The sequence below is a fragment of the Papilio machaon genome, chromosome 21 (assembly GCF_912999745.1).
Source record: "Papilio machaon chromosome 21, ilPapMach1.1, whole genome shotgun sequence".
Taxonomy (NCBI): Eukaryota; Metazoa; Arthropoda; class Insecta; order Lepidoptera; family Papilionidae; genus Papilio; species Papilio machaon.
In genome coordinates this window covers 90,380-107,237 of record NC_060006.1, presented here as the reverse complement: position 1 = coordinate 107,237, position 16,858 = coordinate 90,380, and the positions used below count along the sequence as shown (strand labels likewise).

The window sequence follows — 16,858 nt, the reverse complement described above, 5'->3', positions numbered from 1 at the left end:
TTTTTAATGTCACACATAAACGTTGTCAGGTTGTTTAATTTGTCCATCGTAATATGAAAAAGAAGTAAAACCTAACTCTACATACACTTAAAACTATAAAATCATCTTCAAACTTAACAAAACTAGAATTGCTAATGTCATAACAAATATAACTTTAGAACCGACTTTGACACCCGCCATTGCTGACTCACTCAGTTGGAGGTGACGTCATCGTACACGTTAGTTCCAACTACACGTTACACTTTAGCTTACAGCAGACTTAGCTCCGCGCCACCCCGCCCTAGCCGCGCCCTCGCCCCGCCCTAGCCGCGCCCTCGCCCCGCCCTAGCCGCGCCCTCGCCCCGCCCACGCCCCGCCCTAGCCGTGTCTCTCCGGCTATGAAGGCATTAGGCGAATTTTTATGAGGTGAGGTGGAGTTTAAATAACATTTTTGTATCGTTGAAATAACACAGGCGCTAGAGCAGATGTCGACCCGCGGCCGAATGTCTTGTGAGTTTCGCGGCGTCGCCTTCCTAACTTGCAGCATTCAACCCTTTTACATTACCCTGTCATACTCTACTAAGAGTCTTGCACATATCTTTTTTGATAATTCTGAAACAGAATAATAGAAAAAAAACAATAAATGGCATTCTTTCAAAAACAACTGCATAATTAGGACATAATGAATTCGAACATGGTTTTGCTGAAGGCGACCTTTTAAAGTGCAAAACAAATAATGTGCTGTGCTTACCGGCCTGCTTCTGGGAAACTGAAACAGAGGTCGCGGAGGTCGCATGAGCGGCGTCGCCCCCATCTGCGGGGCTCCGAAGGCCGGCCGGCGGGCGGGCGGGCCCGGCCACCCCGCGCGGCGCTGCGCCCCCCGCCCGCTCGACCCCAGCTTCCTGAACGACTCCACCAGGTGGGAATCGATCGCGTTAGCGGGCGCTGCGCTCTGTGGACGAAACGTCACCGACATTGAAACATCACCGGAAGCGAAGGTGGAGACTAGCGCGGCCGCCACTCACCGCGCAGTCCGTCGTGTCCGGGGAGAAGCCGCCGCTCGGCCAGGGCTCGGCCGCCGCCTGCAGCTCCGCGGAGCGCTTCAACGCTTCGAAGTCGCGAGCCAACCGCTCGTCGGCCGCCAGCCGGCGCTGGAACAGGCCGAACATGGCGTTGTGCAGCACGCGGGGCGAGGTGCGGCGCAGCACGACCAGCATGGCGGCCGCGGTGCGCGTCTCGTGCGGCAAGATGCACACGCGCTCCAGCAGCGCCGACGCCACCTCGAACTCGAACGGCCGCGGGATGCGATCCATGAACTCGGTGAGATTGACGAATATCGATTTGAATCGGGAAAAGTTTTGGGTGCTGGCGAGCGTTTCCATAAAAATGTCGCAGAGCAGTCGACCGTCGGTCGCGGGAAACTCGAGGAACTCCCCGTACTCGCGGACGTCTATCGTGTTCAAATACAACATGATCGCTTCCAAAACTTTCACCGTCAGAGCCTTGTCCTCCGGGTGGTTCGGGGCGGAACACCTCGCGAAGTCTATGGCCATCTCGAGCAGGACTCGGGCGAGGCCGCGGCGCACGCCCTCCAGCACGAAGGCGAGCCCGTACCTCCTGCGCAGCGCGGCCCAGCTGCGCATCGTCATGTACTCGTGCACGAACAGCGCGTCCCCGTCGAGGCGGCGCAGGCGCGCGCTGAGCGTGCTCGCCGGCAAGTCCGCGTGCAGGAACTGGCAGCGCTCGCGCTTGCATTTCGAGGCGAGGTTGTAGAAGCACACGCCCATGAACACGAAGCTCTTAATCTTTGTCGGTACGGGGTAAATGTTTGCTATGAAGACGGGCCGGCCGGCTCCCTCGGGGCCGGGCTTCACCGCCGGTGCGGGGGGCGTGTCGGACGCGGGGGGCGTGTCGGGCGCGGGGGGCGAGTCGGGCGCGGGGGGCATGGGGGGCGTGAGGGGCGCCGGGGGCGCGGCGGCCGCTCGCGGCGACCCGGGCCAGGGCCAAAGGCTTTCGTTATCGACGCCGATGTCGCTCGTGTTGTCGTAAAAGTTTCGATTCTCTCTGTACATCGAAGTAGAATCGGCGTTCTGTTTCTCGCAAACTATTTTCACCTTTTGATCTCGGGGCCCGTCCTCGTTCCGTTCGCCGATAAGCGAGGGCCGGTAGGTCACAGTTTCAGATTTCTTGTTTCCGTTTTTAGGTCGCGGTATATATTCGCCGGAATCTCCGGGAAGGGAGTTGTCTTGCGGCAGCGAGTCGTGTCTCCGGGAGGAGTCGAGGCCGGTGATGCTCTCCGCGAACAGGGACAGGGCGTCGTCGTCGTCGTTGCCGCGCTCGTCGCCGGGGTTGGGGCAGGCCGGGAGGGGGGCGGGGGTGGGGGCCCTCCCTCTCTCGTCGCAGATGGTTTTCGATCCCGGTTTGATCGCAGTTTCACATGGATTTGATTTTCTAACTTCACGAGGTTTAATAAAATGTTCATCCTGGGGGCGGACGACCTCTCGGTTTTCACACGGTTCGATATCGGAAAATAACTCCTCGTAGTTGCGGATTAATAATTTTTTTAAAGCGTTGCAATGCGCAATCACTTCGCTCTCCTCCGTCAGAGCTTTACATACTCTTTTGCGCAAGTTCCGGAGCGCGGGGCTGTCGTTTCTATTTTCGCAAGAGATCAACTCGATCATTTCCACGTCCTTTTTTTTAAACTCTGTGGATAATTTTTCGAGAGCTCTGTCGTCGTCGTCGTCGTCGCCGGGCAGGTCGGCGTGCGAGCCGGTGTTTGAGTAGCCGGGCCGAGTGTCCGAGCTGGCGCTCGAGCAGCTGGTGCTGGAGGACGAGGACCGAGAGGCGGAGCGCGCTCTGTCGGGGGCGGGGGCGGGGGCGGGGCGAGGTGCGCGGACGACGTCGGTGAGTCGCAGGAGGGGCAACTTGTTGTCGATGCACACGATGTCGTCGGTGCGTACAGTGAAACAGGTGACGGCGCTGGAGCTGGAGATGTCGCGGGTCCAGGAGGGACAGGGGGAGGGCGAGGGCGAAGGTGCGCAGGGGGCGGAGGGCGGGGGCGAAGGTGCGCAGGGGGCGGAGGGCGGGGGCGAAGGTGCGCAGGGGGCGGAGGGCGAAGGTGCGCAGGAGGCGGAGGGCGGGGGCGAAGGTGCGCAGGGGGCGGAGGGCGGGGGCGAAGGTGCGCAGGAGGCGAATGGCGAGGGCGCGGAGAGCTCGGGCCCCTCGGGCGGCGGCGGCGCCCCGGTTATTGTGACCTCGAAGTTGAGCGACTCTTTATTTCTAACTTCCATAACTTTCCGAGGAGAAATGGGCGAGGGTTGGTCGCTGACCGTTTGTTGGAAAGCCGACGATTTTTTGTTCTTTATAACTTTTCTCCTGTTATTAGTCTTGGTTTGCTTTCTTATTGTGATGTTGTTCTTATTTACACCTCCTTTGTTTTTGCATCGGCGCTTTGTTGTCGTACTTGAATCTGGTGAAAAATAATACAACAATAATACAACAAATTTCCCTGCAGTAAAAAAAATCCACTCAGTACATGTAACATTGTGTGACAACACTCTCAGACTCAGAGTTGGTGATCTCATACCTTCAGACTCTGGTGAATTGTTTTTGACTAGTTTTCTTTTCCTTGTCATCGGAGCATCTTTATTTTCTTGTAGCGACATAACTGTTACTGGCTGAACTGAAATAGAATAGAAAATAAATTACCTAGTACCAACTTAATCTTGTCTTTTAAAAAGTTAATTAGCAATGTTTCATAACTGAAATTATGAAGATGTACTGCACAAGAAATGTTCCCACTTCTATGTATACAAACCATTTAACACTGCATCTGTTTTTATTTCATCTTCTGAAATACTCTCTTTCTTTGGCTGTAACTTTAAATAGTTATTCCGTGTAATCCTCATGTTTTTGGGTTCATGTTCGGTGAGCAGCATTCCTTTCGTTATGTCTGGTTCAATTACTGGAAAAGAATTTAAATGTAAATATCACCACAAACTAAAACTTATAGTTTGACCATACTTTACAAGTATACAGGGTGTTTAATGTTACTACTTACACTACTTAATGTACTGTACACTACTTAATATAGTAGTGATAATACAAAAGAATCATGTATTTAACAATCCACTTACTACTGAAAGTTATAAAATAATATACATAGAATAAAACAAAATTAAAAATCACAGACCATTAATTTTAGATACAGTAAGCACTTGTGACACACAACTGCTTGTACATGTAATTTTAATGTTATAACTTACCATATTGCTTTACAATATAACACAAACATACACTTACCTTCATTTGATAATTTAATCTGCATTTCATTGTTGGCTGTTGTGGTCACTTTTCTAGTAGTTGTACTGTTTGTGCCTAACCCATTCTCTACAACAACACATTACACATACAGATTTCACATTTTTAGGTATAAAACATAAATATTATGTATTCTCTTAATGTAATAATGCCATAGTTTCCAAGTTCCTTTAATAAGCACATTTAGCAACTGTTATCCTTAAAGGCTAAGTGAGTTGCATATTATGTTATTTATATAAATAACATCATATCTCATGACTGTGACCCAGACGAGTGCCCACAGATTATGATGTTACACTTGAAATAGTTCCAACATGCCTATCTTGCATCTTCCACTTTCGTACATCTAAGCATGCATGAGAGCCAAAATTGGATTGCATGCAGTACAATTCTTTCAATACCCTTTCTTGACTATGTCGCGAACCTGGTCGATACAAGTTCATCTAAAACTCCTGCGACAATAAGTATTATAGTAATAGCAATTAAATTAAGAAAATAATGAAACGACAAACCTGTGAGTACGTCAAAACTTAATATAGGCAGAGAATTTGGTTTTGTATTTTGATTTTTGCGAACGCGTGAAACCAATTTTGCTTTTACACTTCCAATAGACCTACCGCCTCGTTTTTTTGGAGGCATTTTTCTAATTTAATTTTAACTAGTAGATACATAAATTGCGTTTTACTTTTGTAAGTTTATTTTTAAATTAAGTATCAGTTTCTTGGACTAACTTCCAATTAAGTATTGGAAGTGCTATTTACCATGCTTGAAATTACAAATATGTTATGAAGAATCGGATATATTTAAATAAATGTTAGTTTGTTATTGTGGAGTCATAAAACGGGATACAAATAAAATTAAATTGCATGAATACTCAAAGTTCGATGCTCAAATTTTCTTAAAATCAAAATTAAAACCGCTCAAAACAACATTAAAATTGAAAATGACAGCTTTTACTTGATTTGAATAATTCAAATTGAATGATTTCATTGACAATGGAGTGGTGTCGAGTTGACATTGACATTTGATACCAAAGAACAAAGAGTACATTTTAACTTTTATCTTTGTTTTTTTCTTATTTATTTACATCTTTCATTATCGATTATTTTCAACCTTGACGTTGGCAAAATCATCGAAGTTACGATGGAGTCCAGTATTAATTAAAAGAAGAAGAAGAAGAACTTTTATCAAATAGGGACAAAATACCACGTCTTCTAGCCAGTCCATTTATTAAGGTTAGTGTTCACAGCACATACATTGTTTTATACTCTTTACTACAGTATATAGACTCGTCCATTGTCACTTGTCTACAATCTCGGCTTAGGAATAATACCTAGTTTACATTATGCCAGTACAGTACGACAGAAATAGTGCTGCTCTGGTGTGACTGTATGGGCTCACTGGCGCCATCAAGTGTTTACATTATGCCAGTGTAAATTTTGAGTGCTACTGTCCCACTGTACTGGCATAATGTAAACCAGACGTAAAGGTCAAATAGGTTACATACGTCAAGAGGAGGTGGAGCTTATAAATAGACAAGGTCGTAATCAATTTTATTGAAATTTATCGGCGTTTTTTAAATTAAAAGTCAATAATGGCTGCAAAATATAAGATTGTGATGATCCGGCACGGAGAAAGTGAATGGAATCAGAAAAACTTGTTTTGTGGTTGGTACGACGCTGACCTTAGTGACAAGGGTATGTAAAGTTTATTCGATACCTTACAAATAAATATATAGTTTTGTTAACTTATTAAATAAATATTAACTACAGGTAGAGAGGAAGCTGTCGCCGCCGGTAAAGCTTTAAAAGCCGAAGGCTACCAATTTGATGTCGCCCATACATCGGTTTTGAAAAGAGCTCAAATAACGTTAAATTCAATTCTCACCGAAATCGGACAGCCGGATTTGCCGGTTAACAAAACTTGGCGCTTGAACGAGAGGCATTACGGTGGTCTTACGGGTCTTAACAAAGCTGAGACTGCCGCCAAGTATGGCGAAGCGCAGGTACATAATTTCTACTCACGAAAAATTGTCAATTAACATGGCAGATTATAACTTTAATATTTATGCTAGGTCCAAATTTGGCGACGAAGCTTCGACATTCCACCACCACCGATGGAGAAGGAGCACCCCTACTATGAGACCATTGTGAAAGATCCTCGCTACGCCGGGGATCCAAAGCCTGAAGAATTCCCAATGTTTGAAAGCTTGAAGCTTACTATTGAAAGAACACTTCCATACTGGAACAATGTTATTGTTCCCCAGGTAATTTGATAACTTTTAATTTATAACCTCTCTTATAATCTCTGGGAAATGTACTAGCACAGGCTGCACAGAAGACAGGCATGAAATGATTCTGGGTTTTGAGTGATGTGTGCTTGTTGGAGGCCTCATTTTAGTTCTTTTCCCTCCCCACCCTTTTCTAAAAAGGAAAGGATGGCATAGAGGAGTGGATTAAACACATAGGAAAGGGAAATATTATCTTCCTGTGTGTCCCCTCCTTTGACAATCAAAAATAGGCCATGAACCTGTAATAGGAGATGTGTATGGGCAATGGTTACTTTGCTATTTCTATGCATTCAGGTGACCGCTTACATGTTTGCCACCTTATAATATAAATACAACTTCTTGCTCTTATAAGCAATTGAGCAGTAAACAAAAAATATTTAATTTAAAAATATTATATAGAGTTTTTTGTTCTCAGATTAAGGAAGGAAAGAGAATTATAATAGCAGCTCACGGAAACAGTTTAAGAGGAATTGTTAAGCATTTAGACAGTAAGTGATGAAGCAAAATAATGTATTTTTTTCAACTAGCTGGGGCTATTATTTAGGAAAGCTATCCATTTTTATTGTTGCATCCATTGCTCCACTCGTTACAAACCTGGCACTTCCCCTCCCCTGCTTTCACTTGTCGCTTCCCTTGACATGTAGAAAGGAAAGAACAAACTCACCTGAAACATTAAGGTTTAAATAATTTCCTTAGAGGTTAACACATGCATAAACAACTTTATAACCACTCAATACATATTTGAAATTGACCATTGAAGGGAATGGCAAGAGGATAACTTTTTTTTCTATTGAATTGCTATCTTCATATCGTAAACCTTTTTATGTAAATATATCCTACTTCTATAAATAGATATAAAACAAATTTACTGTCAAGTGGCATGGATGGAAAGATGGCAAACATTCAAGATATGTTTGACTTCAGTCCGCGAGGAGTGGACTTGCTGCAGCGGCAATGTAACTCTATCAAATGTCTTGTAGATCTGAGTGACGCGGCCATAATGGAACTGAACCTGCCCACGGGCATCCCGTTCGTGTACGAGTTGGACGAGAACCTGCAGCCGGTGGACTCCATGGTGTTCCTGGGGGACGAGGAGACGGTGCGCAAGGCCATGGCGGCCGTCGCGGCGCAGGGCAAGGCCAAGTAGCGCTCCTCGTGTCCGCTCTCATCTTCCATCATACTATTCAATACATTTATTTTTTATCATATAATTTTAATTCCGCTTCAAAGTAATTTAAAGAATATTGTTAGTACAGTGAGAGTAAAATACTTCATTTTGTCTAATGTTTTCACTTGCAATGTTAGAAATGGCGATCATGTAGATATATTTATAATAAACTCTTTATGTTGCATATTTTAATTGTTTGCAAAGTTAAATATAAATAAAATTGTTACAACAAATTGTCCACGTTTTAATTGTAATTGTCGGTCCATAACACATTATTACATAATAACAGACAGTGTTTGTCTCCTACGCAACTTTGTCCGAAATTCAGAGGGGTGGTCAGCTTTCCAAGCGGCAAATGCCTACTAAGGCAGGATTTGCAAAAAAGGAAAGCGCTCTACGAAAGAAAGAGACAGGCCGTTTTTTAAGTTATTGGTCTTTATATTTTTACGTGATGGCAACTTTATTATTCTTGAATCTTGAATTGTTTTAATTACCACATGTTTTTCACTTCAAGTAAAAAATTGTCAACCGTTGCTTTTGTGTTAGCGCCGCTTTGTTTATTGTTTTCTTATGTTGTGAATTCAATTATTACGAGATAGAGACTCCTGTGCGTACGAAATTGACGATTTTTGTGTTGTGAATTCAATTATTACGAGATAGAGACTCCTGTGCGAAATTGACGCTTTTTGTGTTGTGAAATTTTATTACGAGATAGAGACTCATTCTTTTTGTGCGATACTGACGCTTTTTTGTTGTTTTTCTTCTCCACCATGGTTGGAAAAGCAAGTGTTAAGTGCGCAAAATGCGGTATAACGTCAAAGGAAAATTCTTCTTTGACCTTTCACAGGTTTCCTCTCCCGTCAATTCATGGATCTCTAAAGTAAGACTTACCTTTTTTTTTTTACTTATTTATTACTGTTTTGCACTAATTTACCCTTACTAGCTGGTATTATGTCATCAAACTAGTCTAGTAGAGAATGTTAACACCTAATAAAGGTACATTTTGTAATAATCTAAATAGATCCCAGAAACATATATATATGCCACGTATATAGAAACATACATTATTACAACAGATATGGTTTTATCATCACACTGCATTGCCTATATAATATATTTAAAACAGTTTGTAAAAATTAAATATTTGTCACATGAATTTTGTAATAATACAAAAAATTAACTTTTCAGAGCTAAAGTTTGGGCAACATTTTGTTTTCCCAATGATGATTGGACTACAGATGAATCATTGGTGAAGCTGTACAAACAGCATAAGATGCTATGCGGCAATCATTTTGATGATTCATCATTTACTAGCAGTTCAAAATTGAGATTGAATAAGTTTGCCATTCCATTTGAAGCTCAAAACATTTTGGCCCAATTACGAGATGAACATCTGTGTAAAGAAGCACTAAAAACTCATGTCAGTATTTTTGGTATTAAGCTTGTAATTTTTACCTTTTTGCCAAGGAATTATTAATTTAAATGATTCTTTTTACTTTTGTATTTATAATATAAGAGGTAAGATAAATGAGAAAATATGGCAATATTAATAACATTGAAAGGCAGTTTCTTAGCTTGTTGATGGTTAATTAAAATAATATTATAACATAAGTAAAAATAAGTAAACATTTCATAGAATTAAAGTTAATAAGTTTGTTAAAAATGTTTCAGTACCAGGAGACTGCACAGATGCAGAAGGATTTGGAAGTTACAGCCAGTACTTCTCAGTTTTCTACATCTTCAGAACACTCAAATGAATATAATATTGATAGCCCATATTTGACCATGGTAATTTAATTAATAATGATACTTATGGGTTGATTAAATATTAATTGTTTATTATTTATTATTAATTGTTTGAATATGCCAAATTCATTATTTCTGTGGATAAATAAAATTGATTAATTTTCTGTTAACATTATAGAAATTTGTCGGAGGTCTTAGCCATTGTTGGAATATTATAATGTGATTAAGATTGTAAGCACATTGAAAGCTCTAAAATAGAATATTTTGTTTTTCAGAAAATTTCAAAAAGCAAAGGCATATTAAAGGACCTGGATTTGAAAAAAGTTGCTGAACTAACACCCAGAAAACAAAAACTGTACAAAAGATGCAGAAAAAACTTAAATGAAATCTTGAGACTTAGAAGAAAATTTAAAAAAGTAAAAAATTGCAACAGGGATGTTTTAAGTACTTTGCACAATGATACAGCAGTCAACAATATAATAAAAAGCAAACTGAGCAGTCCTTTTTATTTATTGTTACAAAGCCAATTACAAAATGTGCCCAGAAAGTTAACTGGCCGCAGATGGACACTAGACGACAAAGTTTTAGCCTTAAGCTTGTATAAAAAGTCTAGTGCATGCTATAGGTTATTAAGTCGACTATTTTGTTTGCCTAGTGTAAGTTCACTAAAGGCATTATTGAATAAAATTCCTATGATGTGCGGAATTAACAATCAAGTGATTGAGACAATTAAAGATATAACAAGACAGAGGTCAGTCAGTGACAATTTGTGTGTTGTGTCTTTTGACGAAATGTCAATAAGAAAAAATCTGAATTATAACACTAAACTTGACCAATTAGATGGCTACCAAGATCATGGTGCACAAGGTCGAACACAAGAAATCGCAAGCCATGCCCTAACTTTTATGGCTATTGGCATAAGAAAAGCCTGGAAACAGCCTATAGCTTTCTATTTTTCAGGAGACTGCGTCACAGCTGACAGATTAGCTGTTCTTATTAAGGAGGTGAGCCTTCTGTTTCTTATAATTATTCATTTAACTTAGCCTTAAACTTATTATATTAAAGCCTTTTCAGTAGTCTTTTTTCTTTATATAATATCCCTCATCTTTACGTAACTGTTGGCATAGGCCTCCTCTAGCTCTTTCCAATAAGCTCGGTTTAGAGCAGCCGTCCTCCAGTAACAACCAGCAGCAAGCTTCAGGTCGTCTGACCATCTTAGGTGTCAGGTGCCCTAAGGTACCAGTTCGTAACTATTTGGCTCCTTTTCTCTGGGCCATGTAACCAGCCCAGGCCATCTCCACTTCTGCTGGTCAATTACCTTTAAAATACCTTAGGCTTTTGTTGTTAATCTAATGTTCTTACTGTTTATTCTATTCAACTTATGCAGACCGAGCATGCTGCGTTCCATTCCCACCTGAAAGGATCTAAGTTTATCCCTAAGATTTTTTGAGAGAGATCATGGTTCACACCCATATGTCAGACAGCAAAAAAAAATCTTAGCCTTAAACTACTTACCTATAATTGATTGTAAAAACATGTTTAAGGGTAACTAAAATAAATTTGAATTTTCAGGTACTGAGCACTTGTTTTGGTGCTGGATTGGAAGTCATTGGCATTGTGTGTGATTTGGATCGTGTCAATTTACGGGCCATAAATTTATTAGGATCGTCGCGAGATCGGCCATTCTTTCACCATGAGGGACATGAAATTGTCACCATCTTAGATCCACCCCACTTGCTAAAATGTTTTAGAAACAATTTCTTAAAACATAATGTACAATATGTACAAGATGTACAAATAGAAGGTCAACGAAGAATAGGTTTGTATCGCTTATTCCTCTGGTGTGAATTATTTCAATAATTATTAAATGTTTTGGTTCATCATAGTAAAAATATTGTAAGTCAGTTCATTGTACCATTTTATTGAAGTTCCTCTAGAATCGATTTTACTTCAATATTCCAAATCATCAGTTTTGCTACTTGGTCCTACAATAATTACAGGATTATTATATATTTATTTTGAACCTTTTTACCTTGGAGAATATTGATTATATAATAAAAGTTAAAAAAAAAGTACACCTACCATTGATATTCATTTCTCTGTTAATACCTGTATTTATAAAAATAAAGAACATTCATTGATTTATAATTACAGGAGTAGCTAAATGGAGCCACATTGAAGAATTTTTTAAAATAGATAAGAAGAACCCTAACTTCGTTTTTGCACCAGCATTGACCCAGCAACACCTTCAGCCCAATGGTAAACAAAAGATGAAAGTTCGGCTCGCTGCTCAAGTTTTGAGTCATTCTGTTGCAGCAGGATTATTTGCTAAAGTAGCTCAAAGTAAGTTTCAACATAATAATTATGTTGTCATTTTTCTAGCCTTTGTATCCGACTGTGCCACGACCCATAAGGAGAGACTTGTTTTGCTCACGAGTATGTGAATATAATTTCTATCCATTGTTTTTGTGTACTTTCTTAGGCTAAACAGGTAAACTGATATTGACAAGAGATATTAAAAAATCTGCAGCTAATCTTGCCATAGGTAGATAAAATTAAATACTGTAATTTGGAATAAAAACTAAAACTAAGAAAGATTTGTTGATTATATTATATCCCTATACCTAGGGTATTCCGGGATACTAATTGTGAAATCCTGGGATTTTCGGGATTTGAAATCAAACAAAATTCTATACATGTAATAGAAAGTATGCATACTTTCTTTCTTCATGCAGCAGCCTATTGTTAAAAAAAAAAGAAGCAGACATTGGCTTGTTGCCGCTATGTTTACATGAATAAAGAACTATCAATATCTAATACCTAGTAGTTGTTATTTTTGAGCTAAATAAGTATGATAAATAATATTCCTATTAACATTAAGATGTTTTTTTTTTTAACTTTCAGATGAATTACCACAAGATGCCGTTGCGACAGCGATGCTCATTTCAAATCTAGACAAATTGTTCGACGCCATGAACGGTGATACACCGGACAAAAAAAATGGGAAAACATTTTTAACTAACATGTCCTCAACAAGCCCTCATCTAGATTTTTTTAATAAGATGAGAGTTTTGTTCACGGAAATGAAGTTTTTAGGGGCAAGAAGTAAGCCCCCCTCACAAGATGGCTGGTTGAGGACGTTGAACGCAATCGAGCGTATATTTAAAAATTTAAAAAAATATAATGTCAACACATTATGTGTCCGAAGGCTTAATCAAGATCCTCTCGAAAACTGTTTCGGGTGCATTAGGAGCAACTGTGGTAGTAATCCGAACCCCACTTCAGTTCAATTCATAGCAGCATTGAAAACTAGCATAGTAACAAATTTAATTAATAATAATAAAAACAGAAACTGCCTGGATGATGACAACCAGGTGTTAAATAACTTTAAACTGTTTATTCGTAAAGGATGTGAAGAATCAAAAAAAGATGCAAACTCTTCTACACATTTTTCAGTGGAAAATGATATTAGAGGTGTAGAAGAGCTAGATATACCTCAGTGTTCTGGAGAAATGCAAGCATGTGCATATGTGTGCGGCTTTATTGCAAAAAAAATAGAAAATAATTGCGAGCAATGTAAAAAAGTTATGCTTGCTGATCCGAACACTGAGGTATGTCATTTATTCACATCTTTTAGGGAATATGATGATGCAAAATGCAATTTAAAATACATCCAGCCCAGTTTCTGTAAAATGGTTGAAAATGCTGCAAATGTAATAAACAATTACTTAAAAGAAAATGCGCATAAAAAGCAAATAAAGTATAATTTAATAGAAAAATGCGATAATCTAAATAAAGATTGGCTGAAGGGGTGTGACGATCATTGGGAAATGAATTTCAAAACAATATTAGACAGTACAGTTGCAATATGCCTGAAACGGTTTTGCGCAATCAAAAATCGAGAATTTGTTGAGGAAGCCTCAAAAAAATCTTTAATAAGAAAAATAAATATATTAAAAAATGTTTAAAAGTCTTGTTTCATTTGGTATCGCTTATTATAAATGTGCAGAAACCGGAAACGAAAATTGTATGATTTAATCAATTCCGGAATTTTAATAGGCGTAAGTGACAATTAATTAAATGTACCATTTAATTGATCGTCTTTTACGCTTAATGAAATGGTATCGAATATAAAAATAGAATGAAAACTATTCAAATATCCCGCGTTATCAAAAGTTACTGATGGCATAGACGGCAGCGCTAGTGTGCTTCTGTGTAAGCATTTTTGAAGTATGAAGTTGACGTTCTTCCCTTTAGGGTATTTGTGTTCTGTGTTCAGACGACTCGACCAACGCAACGAAACGAACGAAACTACACAACGCAACCGACATCAATGACAACAACGAACTACCAAAACACCAAAATCATTCAGGACCCGCGGGAGGTATATGTGTAGCGAGACATGTCTCTAAACATCGCGATTAAATCAAACGATGTCTCGCTACAACGCCATCTCTTAGGGCGCAGCAGAAACGGCGCCAACATTCCGCCCACCAAGAACTCTGTTCTTCACCGCCCACCATGGTGTATTTAATTCAAGGTGCCTAACGTGTTGATTAGTAATCTCCCTTTTCCCCTTGTTCAATACTGCTGATCTTTCGGGTTGCGTGTCTACTAGTATTCCAGATAAAATCCAACCTAATTTTGTATTTTGAGCAATCGTCCCTGCCGAGTTCCTTAACAGTCCATCATCGATAATTTTTGTGTACACTTCAGCGCCTAGCAATATGTCTATTTTGTTCGGCTCACCGAATGTAGGATCTGCTAGTGTAATAGAATGCAATTCCGGCCAATCGGGGACGTTGCACCTTTGTGATGGCAAGTTGTTTGTGATTCTCTTCAAAACATAGGCTCTCACAGGTACAGTGAAGTGTGGGTTTGTTCTAGAGCGTATGTTTAACTCAACTGCGTACTTCGTACGCAGGTTGCTCCCTTCACTGAGTCCTGTGACCTCACCGTTAATTGTAATTATTTTTAGACCTGCTGATTTCACAATGTCTTCAGTAACAAACGAGGCCTGGGATCCCTGGTCAATCAAGGCACGGTAGATGTGTGTGTTTCCGCTTTTTTGAAAGACATCTACTAGTGCTGTAGGAAGCAGTACTTGTCCAGGTTGTTTTAAAAAATGTGTGGCGATGATTTCATGTTCGTGGGTGTGTATTTCTTCTCCGTGCTGTTGTTCATCTGTTGTTTTTTCCTTTTTCCTGGGATGCAGCAACGAATGATGTTTTCCTTTGCAAATATTGCATCTTGTGCTTTTCAAACATCAATGGTGGGGAATTAGGCAGTTAAAACATAAATTATTTTCTTTTACAAAATCTATCTTTTCTTCCTGATTAAGTCTAACGAACTGTTTACATTGGAAAATGAAGTGATCATCCTTACAAAATGTGCATTGGGCTGAAGATACTGTTGACACAGACGAATGAAATGCTTTGGTCTTACTAGTACCTTGCTTTGAATAATCTTCCACCATTTCTAACGATTTAAATCTCATCTCAAGAAATTGATGTAACTGTTGAAAGCTCGGCATGTTTTCACTGTCCGCAGTTATGTGTTGTTCCCACAATCGATGACTCGTCGGATCTAACTTCGAAACGGTTATGTAAACAATTATGTCATCCCATGCATCAGTATTAATTCCCATATTTTTGAAACTATTAAGGCAGTCTAAAGTTGTGTACAGCAACTGTTTTAATAGATGAGCCGATTCATGAGCTATCGTTTTCAAACTAAACAATTTTTTGAAAATGTTATTTGCAATGTACCTCTTGTTGTCAAATCTATTGTACAATGTTTCCCAGGCTTTAATATAATTGTCATTTGTAATAGTACTGCGGAGTAATTGTTCTGCCTCCCCGGCTACGAGTGACTTTAGATAATGCAATTTCTGAACATCATCTAAAGTTGTATTTTTATGAACGATCGATGTGAATAAATCTCTAAACGATGGCCAGTCTATATAATTACCCGAAAATGTGGGTATCTGTATCGCAGGCAACTTTATCTCTGTACTTGTACTAGTTCTCGGGCTAAGTGCACTACTTGTAGTCATCTCTTTATTTAGTTCAATTAACTTTTCCTTTAACGAAGTCTTGTAAATTGTATAAAGTTCATCCAAATCATCAAACTTATTTAAACTAAAATAGTCGACAGAACTTCTTTGTCCACGAAGAATCAACGCCGATATTTCTTCGTGTCCCTTTGTGAACGAACAATATAAACGTTCCAAGGTTTCTAGGCGAGTTTCCACGTAGCTTGATGTTATTCGAGACTTAGGTGTTTTCAAATAATTAGTTTGAGCTTTTTGTATTTGTTCAATTCTGTCCTCTTGAAGACTTATTAACCTTTTGGCTTGTTCCATTTTAATAATACAAGTCGAAGCACTTAACAAAATTAAAAACAAAATAAGAAAACCAAGAGGGCATGTAAAAAATAATTGCACTAATAAACTTGTATGATACACCTCTGTGGCAAACGTGATTAACTATCCAAAACTTGTATTCAATCGACAAGTCTAAAGTAACGAACTCAAGTTTTATAATGAAAATATTCAGCCTACTCGAAACTCAATTCAATTTACCTAGTCGAATATTTAAGTCGAACGCAGTACACTCAGACCGAAATATCCGGCTCGAAGGACCATTTGTTTCTCTCCTACGCAACTTTGTCCGAAATTCAGACGACTCGACCAACGCAACGAAACGAACGAAACTACACAACGCAACCGACATCAATGACAACAACGAACTACCAAAACACCAAAATCATTCAGTTTTTTTTTTTTTTTTTTTTTTTTTTTTTTGTGACTGAGTAGTCACTGTTTGCCTTGAGGAGGCATTTACAGTTTCACCGGGCTTGAGGTGGCCGGGCGCAGATGGCGCTTAGCCTAAACCTCGTTTAAGAGTAACTAGGCTCGAGGGCTCCCTCAGGAGCCTCGGCTCGGGCTGTTACTTCGTTATTATTACCGGACTGGGAAATCATTCAGGACCCGCGGGAGGTATATGTGTAGCGAGACATGTCTCTAAACATCGCGATTAAATCAAACGATGTCTCGCTACAACGCCATCTCTTAGGGCGCAGCAGAAACGGCGCCAACAGACAGAGAGAGAGAGAGAGAGGTCGTGCCCTTCATGTATCTATATATACAGTTAATAAAATTGTAGCGTCTGTTTGTAATATTTAAAAAACACACAAATTTTGTAAAAATAATGCATTTGCATTACTAATAACGAAAAACCTATTTTTAAAATGTTCTGTTCCCGTTTGTTCCGGTTACAGTTCTGAAACTGAATTATAATTATTTTTACACGATAAAAGGCAAAAAATAAAACACCTTGTTTAGTTATGTC

The 16,858-nt window shown here is 39.8% G+C and overlaps 2 protein-coding genes across 2 annotated transcripts; one reads left to right on the top strand and one right to left on the bottom strand.

The window, feature by feature from the left end:
* Positions 1 to 862: 862 nt before the first annotated feature.
* Positions 863 to 5,104, bottom strand: LOC106713039 (the record flags this gene model as incomplete). The annotated part of the gene is made up of 6 exons (XM_045683303.1): positions 4,815 to 5,104; positions 4,285 to 4,371; positions 3,800 to 3,946; positions 3,569 to 3,664; positions 1,005 to 3,451; positions 863 to 931 (listed from the first exon to the last, which is right to left on the bottom strand). Coding segments are annotated over exons 1-6 (2,973 nt in total), but the record flags the coding sequence as incomplete, so codon positions are not given.
* A 686-nt stretch (positions 5,105 to 5,790) lies between these two features.
* LOC106713055 (phosphoglycerate mutase 1) lies at positions 5,791 to 7,932 on the top strand. Its single transcript, XM_014505760.2, has 5 exons — positions 5,791 to 5,999; positions 6,075 to 6,307; positions 6,377 to 6,568; positions 7,008 to 7,080; positions 7,573 to 7,932. The coding sequence occupies exons 1-5, from the start codon at positions 5,897 to 5,899 to the stop codon at positions 7,737 to 7,739; spliced, it is 768 nt and encodes a 255-aa protein (XP_014361246.1). The 5' UTR covers positions 5,791 to 5,896; the 3' UTR covers positions 7,740 to 7,932.
* The last annotated feature ends 8,926 nt before the right edge of the window (positions 7,933 to 16,858 follow it).

Excerpts from the sequence above, each read along its gene's own strand:
- LOC106713055 (XM_014505760.2), top strand. The coding sequence starts at position 5,897 with ATGGCTGCAAAATATAAGATTGTGATGATCCGGCACGGAGAAAGTGAA. Across the intron at positions 6,308-6,376 it reads CCAAGTATGGCGAAGCGCAG|GTCCAAATTTGGCGACGAAG; the intron begins GTACATAATTTC and ends TATTTATGCTAG. Across the intron at positions 6,569-7,007 it reads ACAATGTTATTGTTCCCCAG|ATTAAGGAAGGAAAGAGAAT; the intron begins GTAATTTGATAA and ends TTTTGTTCTCAG.